The following is an 8,026-nucleotide window of genomic DNA, read 5'->3' on the forward strand; positions in this document are numbered from 1 at the left end:
AAATCAAAAGAGAGTTTGATCCTATGAACCTCGAAGGGCGTGTTTTAAGGAAGACAAGACCCGCGCTTGTATAGTTGTATCCATATATATGTGTTAACCATTGCACCATTCATTCCCTTTTACTTTCTTTCTGAATTCTGATACCTGATTCAGATACTGATATGATATGATGCAAAGAATCACAACCTCTGCATTCCTCGCTTTAACTCCTTTTTCAAAAGCCAAAGCCTATGATTCCTAGAGCAGCATCAACACCAACGCTTCAAGCTTTGGTAGGTTCCATGCATTACTTATATCATACATGGGAATGGGATGCCCTTCATGCAAGTTTCTCTTTTTCCATTCAATTTGTAAACTTTTTAGCGTGATTCTGCAATTCTCTATTGTTTTACTTGCTTGCATTGCATGAAGCTCCTTGTTCCTCTGTTTCTCATGATTTCATATCATCCTTTTCAAGCTTTTTGCTGGGGTAATTTTGCTTTTTTCACCCAAAATTTTGATTTTTCTGGGTCGTGGTCTTGGTCGTTGAATTATGTGAATTGGGACGTTTTCTGATAGCTTTGGCATTGTTTTAATGTTTGGAAATCTAGATGATTGGTAATTTTGTGGTTTGTACCCGCGGAAGAAACAAATTCAGGATAGTGAAAGGGATAGGTGGTTGGTCAGGAGAAAATTGTTGGTTTTGAATGTTGATTTTCTAGGAAGAATGTATAGGGACACTTGTTTCATAGCTTTGGTGTTTTATGAACAATTTTTTTGGTGCTGATTTTTCATTTGCTTTCGAGATTGAGGTGTCCAAGATGCATTCGGAAAGTGGGGATGTTGGGACACCAAAAGGGGCATTGGAAGAAGCTAAGGCGTTGAATTCAAAGATGAAGCGTAGTGGGAACCTAAGCAGCAAAGATATGCTGTTTAGAGCTGATAAGATTGATCTCAAGAGTTTGGATGATGAGCTAGAAAAACACCTTACAAGGGTTCTGTCTAGACATATTGAGGCCAAAAGGCCTAAAGAAGAGTGGGAGATTGATTTGGCAAAACTAAATTTGCAACATGTTGTGGCGAATGGGGCCTATGGCACTGTCTATAAGGGCACCTATGATGGTCAAGATGTTGCAGGTTTCAATTTCCACTCTTAGTTGTCTTTTGTTGTCCAAAGAATTCAAAACCTGTTATTCAATGTTTTTAGATACTAAAAGTTTTGGTATCCTATCAAGGTTTAATTAATGTTTAAGCCTGTTGTAAATTGAATAATTGTTATCGAATTCAAGAGACATTCTGAGTGCTGCTGTGCTGAATTTTGTAGTGAAAGTGTTGGATTGGGGTGAGGATGGTGGTGCTTCTGCTGCTTCCTTAAGAGCATCATTCCAGCAGGAGGTTACTGTTTGGCAAAAACTTGATCATCCAAATGTTACAAAAGTACAAACTTCTCACTCATGCATTTAAATTTGAATTAAATGCTACTGCTTTGTTAAGAGCATGATGATTTTTTGTTAATCATAACTCAGTATTGTTCATTCCTGTGACAGTTTGTTGGAGCTTCAATGGGGACATCAAACCTCAGAATTCCAAGAGAAGCCGGAGGCCAAGATTCTCTCCCTACTCAAGCATGTTGCGTGGTTGTTGAGTTCATCCCCGGTGGAACTCTGAAAAATTACTTGTTTAAGAACAGACGGAGGAAACTTCCTTACAAGACTGTGATTCAGCTGGCTTTGGATCTCGCTCGAGGGTGAGGAAACAGCTGTTGAATTCTCTTTTAGGACTGAGTTATCTAATATAATGTTGTCTCTCAAATGCAGTCTTAGTTATCTACATTCGAAAAAGATCGTGCATCGTGATGTTAAAACAGATAATATGTTGCTCGATATGAATCGAAATTTGAAAATAGCTGATTTTGGAGTTGCTCGTGTGGAAGCTTTGAATCCAAGTGAGATGACAGGTGAAACAGGAACCATTGGATATATGGCACCAGAGGTATATAATATATATGTATGAACCGAAAATAAGTAATATTATGTTAGTGTATGGCCTTAAAATGTGTTTAAACTAAAGTTGATTTTGTGTAGGTTTTAGTAGGCAAGCCTTACAATAGAAGATGTGATGTGTATAGCTTTGGCATTTGCTTGTGGGAAATATACTGTTGTGATATGCCATATTCGACACGAAGCTTTGTTGATGTCTCGTCGGCAGTTACTCATCAGAATTTGCGACCGGATATTCCTCGATGCTGCCCGAGTGCATTGGTGAGCATCATGCGAAAATGCTGGGATGGGAACCCGAACAAGCGGCCGGAGATGGATCAGGTGGTGCGAATGTTGGAAGCAATTGATACCAGCAAAGGAGGAGGGATGTTGCCTGATGATCAGGCTCCATTTTGTTTCTGTTTTGGAACAGTTCGTGGTCCTTAGTTACTTGAATTTCATTCCATAATGTTCATATTCACGGGGTGGAGTGATTTCTTTCTTTTATTGTTACCTTGTTTTTATAATTTCAACACTAGGGGTCACTTTGTTGTTGTATCCAGTTCCCAAAACTCGCTTTCTTGGCCATCAAGCAAAGCTTTCGCTCCATAGCTTTATCTTCATTTTTTTTATATGATATCTCACAACAACAAATAGCATGGACAAAGTAAGATTTAAACTTCGAATACTCGTTTAAGTGTATTAGTAAATTAACTATTAGACCAACCTAACTTGGTTAGCTGTATCTTCATTTTTACGCCTTGCTTATTTTTTTCCATTTTTTTTATTCTGGCTTTGAGAGGCCCAATAGCTTCCTATTTTTGGGCTTTGAGCTTCGTTTGCCCTATTATACTCAAACTTATTTTTGGACTTGAACTTTTGGGAAGAATTTTACTACTACCGTCCAAAATTACTTCATAGAATTGCTTTTTTAACTTGAATAGTGAATACTATATTAGTTAAGCTTACTTGATTGCTATATAAAACTCTCAAGTCAGTGAGTCACAACAGATTCCATGCATAGATCTACCAATTACTATTTTCCAATACTTGACTTAAACCATTGGCTTTAGCACCATTGTTGGCCAATATAAGTGTTGGAAATACTACCCTAAATCCTCATAGTAAAGGCAATAATGCAAACAGAAGAACCAATACAAAGAACAAAACAAGCAAAATTCAACATAACCTTCATCCACGATCCAATTTGGAGTCCTAAAATCTTCCACTATCCACAACTTTTGTATAATGATTGAAGTTGTGAATCATTTTGTTACAAAAGATATATAAAAGATACGCAACTTTCAAAAGCTACTATACAATATACAATGTATCATTTTCTTATCGAGGTGAATGTCTATGCCAAACCTCTGATGAGATTCTTATTTAACCCGTTAAGACCAGAAACAAGCCAAGAGGGATCGATCATACCTTAATTGTCGTCAACAACAATGCGAATTGCGAAACAATCCCGCACCTTAATCTTTATGTTTTCGTGGGACAAACTCAAACTTGTAATTTCGGAGCATGAACCTCATTGTAACACGTGTTTTATACATCTTTCTCGGTGATGACACGCATCATAATAAACAGAACAGTTACAGTCTATTAATTTTACAATAAGAAAATCCACATGCAAATAAATTTTTGTTAATTCGATATATAACAAATAACACTATTCTTATCTTTGTTTTTCGTAAAATAATGTAGCGTTTATATAAAATCATGCTGTTTTTAATGGGATATAAACTTTCATTAAACTTTTTCCTTTAAAAAAAAAAACTGCCTTTCTTAGATGCTACTTATTTCATCTTATCTCCACAAGAGATAGTGCTTTAGCTTTTGAATTTCTAATATAATAAATTCAAAACAATGGAAAGGGGGAACAAATAAATCTGGACGGTTTTCGTGACGAGATTCGACCACTTCCATTTGAATGCAAAAAAGGTAAATAATAATTCATAATTGAAACCCAACCCAAAACCAAGCAATGCTTACCTGATTTCGTTGTCTTCATTTGAAACACTACTTGACGTGGACGTTAGTCCAACCACACACCACATCGCACTAATCGTTCATCTATTATTTTTAATTTCATATTTTGTTTTTTTTTTTTACTAATTACCCCCTATAAGATATATTATTACAAATATGAAATTAAAATTAAAATATTAAATATCTGAACGGTTCAAGAGTTGAAAGTTCTGCATGTGTATCTATTGGACAATGGGTAACTTTCGTCTTGACTAGTGGATTGAGGTGCAGACAAGATTTTTTTTTGTTTCGTAAGATGATGATGGAGTTATTGGATATGATAAATTCATCTTAATTTGGACGTTTCTTCACGCCACAGCCACTGTTTAAGATGTATATATACACCTTATTCTTAATGATAAGCTTAATAGACCAAGGCATATCTCTTCAGTTTATGTTGATTTCATTAATATAAATAAGTAATACAATGATAATGTCAACTCCGAAATTTGCTGTGTTTGTGTTGGCTTCTCATACATGAAGCAGCTCATACGAAACTAACAACTTAGTTTTAGAAGCACCATTATTATTATTTTCTTTAGAACAATACTAGGCCAGCAACTTTTGTGATTGGTAATCAGTAAATAGTCATTAATAATGATTTAATAGTGTGAAATTTCATCTAATAACTCACATTTATCTGCTGATTACATGCTGGCCAAAATTCAACAAAACTGTTAGCCTTTAGACTTTTTTTTTATTATGATTTATTATTTGGTGGTGGGACCGGTCAAAGTGATGACTGTATAAGCAATTAAGCATTATTTTCCAGAAATGTCTTATTCCTGTTCGCCATTATTGTAATCTTACCAGCTGAGCTTATTATTAACTACATGACGCTCCATTTAGTTTGTAAAGTACTCACTATTGGTTTTCTTTTCTTATTACCCAAAAAAAACAAAAAACTCATCTTCCATTCTTTTCATAGGAAGCATAAAGTTGTCAAGATTATATATAAAATAGAGCAGGAAATAATTTAACTAGGTTTCAGCCATCAACAATTATTATTTATACTTATCTCGTATATGATGCGAATCTTGATGCCAGCAAATCACAGATATAGCCTATAAGATCGGATTACTTCCTTATGAAATAAATGAATATATATAAACATAGGATATACTATGGCAAGAAAATGATAATTAAGTTAATTTAATTTTATTATATAAGCTAAGCAAGTATTAATGTAACGACGAGTAGAGTATTATTTAAGACAAGACGAATATAGCCCAGGGTGGGATTTGGCAATTGAATAATTAATGAGGAAAATGAGTATTGTTAGCGGGGAGTGAAGGGCATAAGGATAATTTCACAAAATTGGAAAGAAAGGAGGCTATAAAGGGTGGTGGCAAGGTGGTGTTAATTAACGAACATAAAAGAGAGTAAGAGGAGAACATATATATCTAGAGCTAGAAGGTATGGGTTTGGAAGGGAGTGATACGTTGTCGTTTATGAGGGATTTTCTAGATGAGTGTGGAAGTAGTGGGTGTGCCGTCGTAGATGGTGGGTTCGCGACTGAGCTTGAACGTCATGGTGCGGACCTCAACGACCCACTTTGGAGTGCCAAATGCCTTATAAGCTCCCCCCATTTAGTCCGAAGGGTACTACTACTAACACTTTTCCTTTTTTTTCTTAACTTGTTAACCAAATCTTCATTCCATATTTCATTCATTTCATTTTGTTTAATGCAATTATAATCAATTAATCACAAAGTAAAACACTAGAAAAAATTATAGTTTGAAGCATCAGATTAAATAAAATAAATGTTTTTTATACATTAAAAAAAAGGTAATTATCTAGACGTATTTTATATCTAGGTTCATTGTAAGACGCCCAAGAGAAGAGACAGATGGCATGATTATATGAATTCACTTCACTGATTAATTAACAAAATTACGAATCAATTCTAGAAAAAAGAAAGAAGGCACGAGACGCAAGAGGAAATGTGATGAATTTGCTTCATTCATGATTCTTGATAAGTTTCTTTGTAACGCTGTGGATGGATCTGGATAAATACAAATGATATTAAACAACTTTCTTATGAAAACGACAATCCTTGCTTTAACTAGGAAAATATGCGAGAGGTTGACACGCGTGTTTGGATCCATACGCGGCCACTTGCTTCTTCCACCATCCATGTCTTAATCTTAGTACTAATTAATATGCTTAAACACAGGTTCATCTAGATTACCTTGATGCAGGAGCAAACATAATAATAACAGCATCTTACCAGGTAATTAATTAATTAATTAATTATGATTCCGTTTGTTATTATGGTGTCTAAGAAGTTGTGGTTGGGAAACGAAATAGGCAACCCTGCAGGGTTTTGAGGCGAAAGGAGTGTCTAGAGAAGAAGGTGAAGGCTTGCTTCGAAGGAGCGTAGAACTTGCACGAGAGGCTCGACAGGTTTATTACGACAGATGCACCAAAGATTCTTGTGATTTTCTCAGTGATGATGATCGATATTGGAAACGTCCTATTCTAGTGGCAGCTTCAGTTGGAAGCTATGGCGCATATTTAGCTGATGGATCTGAATATAGGTAGGTACTCATAGTAATTAAGTTAAGGTAGATTAGGGTTAGTTTTGAATTTTTTTATATGTTGTATGTGTGTGACAGAGGGGACTATGGAGACGAAGTAACTGTGGAGACACTAAAAGATTTCCACAGGGAAAGAGTGAAGATTCTTGTTGACGCAGGTGCTGACTTGATTGCCTTTGAGACTATCCCTAATAAATTGGAGGCACAGGCTTATGCTGAGCTTCTTGTGGAAGAGGACATACGCATCCCTGCATGGTTCTCTTTTAGCTGCAAAGACGAGACCCATGTGGTTAATGGTGATCCCATTCAGGACTGTGCTTCTATTGCTGACTCATGCTCACAGGTCGTGGCAGTTGGAGTCAACTGTACAGCTCCCAGATTTATTCATGGTTTGATTTCATCTATTAAAAAGGTGACACTTCAATTTAATTAATTGAATTGAACTCCTCTGTTATGTATGTGTTGTACTTGTGTATAAGTATTAAATGTCAAAAGAAATTGAATGGCAGGGTACAAGTAAGCCTATAATTGTGTATCCCAACAGTGGAGAGACTTATATTGCTGAGACCAACCAATGGGAGGTGAGTGAGTTCAATGGTACTATATATGAATTTAGTGGTACGAGTTAAGAATATTGCGAATGTTATGTGGTTGCAGAAATCAAGTGGGGTGGCGGAGGATGATTTTGTATCATATGTAGGGAAATGGCGTCAGGCTGGGGCTTCTATCTTCGGTGGTTGCTGCAGGACTACTCCCAATACTATTAGAGGCATTTCTCATGCAATTCTCACAAAACAACTTCAACCACAATGAATTGTTAGCCTGTTAGGTCATCTAGTATTTTTCTTTTGCTGTTATGCATGTTTGGTTGTGTTCTGTTTACTCCTCCGATTTCCTTGTATTATACAAGGACATACAACACTGGATATTTTAAGGAGCAACCAATCTCTCATTAATCATTAATAATTACTAATACAATAATATTATTTAATATTAAAATAAGTTACTAATATAGTTATCTTGTATTTGTGAATAATATATATTATTTAATTTATTTTAATATGTGTTATATATTTTTATTTGTATTTTATTTTTGTGGTCTATTTTATTGCATACCTAATAAAGTTGTTACTAACAGAATTAAGTATTTTTTTCATCCTTAACGTTTGGGTGAAAATCAAAATTGCTCCCAACCTTTTTTTCTTATTAAAATCATTCTCAACATTACAAAACATCATAAAATCGTCATTTTTCTATTTTAATATTATTTTCTTGATCAAATTATTCTTAAAATTAATAAAAATAATACTAAAAAACAAAAATAACACCCCTATCCCATTGGTGTATCTCTTTTCTTTCTTCCCTCTCTTTCCCTTTTTTCTACCATTTCTCTTACCCCTCTCTTCCGAACCTCCCTTCCAACTACAATCCTAATTCTTCATCTTTCTTTTTCCGCCATCGTACCATCTCCGTCCCCGCCTCCTTCTCCGTCTT

The 8,026-nt window shown here is 35.2% G+C and overlaps 2 protein-coding genes across 2 annotated transcripts; both read left to right on the plus strand.

Moving 5' to 3' along the window:
- The first annotated feature begins 800 nt into the window (after positions 1-800).
- On the plus strand, positions 801-2,405 carry LOC130950157 (serine/threonine-protein kinase STY13-like). The gene is made up of 5 exons (XM_057878694.1): positions 801-1,116; positions 1,304-1,416; positions 1,527-1,726; positions 1,797-1,971; positions 2,064-2,405. The coding sequence occupies exons 1-5, from the start codon at positions 801-803 to the stop codon at positions 2,403-2,405; spliced, it is 1,146 nt and encodes a 381-aa protein (XP_057734677.1).
- Positions 2,406-5,302: 2,897 nt separating this feature from the next.
- Positions 5,303-7,518, plus strand: LOC130947492 (homocysteine S-methyltransferase 3-like). The gene is made up of 6 exons (XM_057876195.1): positions 5,303-5,593; positions 6,169-6,225; positions 6,303-6,532; positions 6,611-6,944; positions 7,042-7,113; positions 7,190-7,518. Exons 1-6 carry the CDS (start codon positions 5,411-5,413, stop codon positions 7,343-7,345), a joined length of 1,032 nt encoding a protein of 343 aa, XP_057732178.1. The 5' UTR covers positions 5,303-5,410; the 3' UTR covers positions 7,346-7,518.
- Positions 7,519-8,026: the final 508 nt, after the last annotated feature.

The sequence above is a fragment of the Arachis stenosperma genome, chromosome 9 (assembly GCF_014773155.1).
Source record: "Arachis stenosperma cultivar V10309 chromosome 9, arast.V10309.gnm1.PFL2, whole genome shotgun sequence".
Taxonomy (NCBI): domain Eukaryota; kingdom Viridiplantae; phylum Streptophyta; class Magnoliopsida; order Fabales; family Fabaceae; genus Arachis; species Arachis stenosperma.

Excerpts from the sequence above, each read along its gene's own strand:
- LOC130947492 (XM_057876195.1), top strand. The coding sequence starts at position 5,411 with ATGGGTTTGGAAGGGAGTGATACGTTGTCGTTTATGAGGGATTTTCTA. Across the intron at positions 5,594-6,168 it reads CCCCCCATTTAGTCCGAAGG|GTTCATCTAGATTACCTTGA; the intron begins GTACTACTACTA and ends GCTTAAACACAG. Across the intron at positions 6,945-7,041 it reads TGATTTCATCTATTAAAAAG|GGTACAAGTAAGCCTATAAT; the intron begins GTGACACTTCAA and ends ATTGAATGGCAG.
- LOC130950157 (XM_057878694.1), top strand. The coding sequence starts at position 801 with ATGCATTCGGAAAGTGGGGATGTTGGGACACCAAAAGGGGCATTGGAA. Across the intron at positions 1,117-1,303 it reads TGATGGTCAAGATGTTGCAG|TGAAAGTGTTGGATTGGGGT; the intron begins GTTTCAATTTCC and ends TGAATTTTGTAG. Across the intron at positions 1,727-1,796 it reads GCTTTGGATCTCGCTCGAGG|TCTTAGTTATCTACATTCGA; the intron begins GTGAGGAAACAG and ends TCTCAAATGCAG.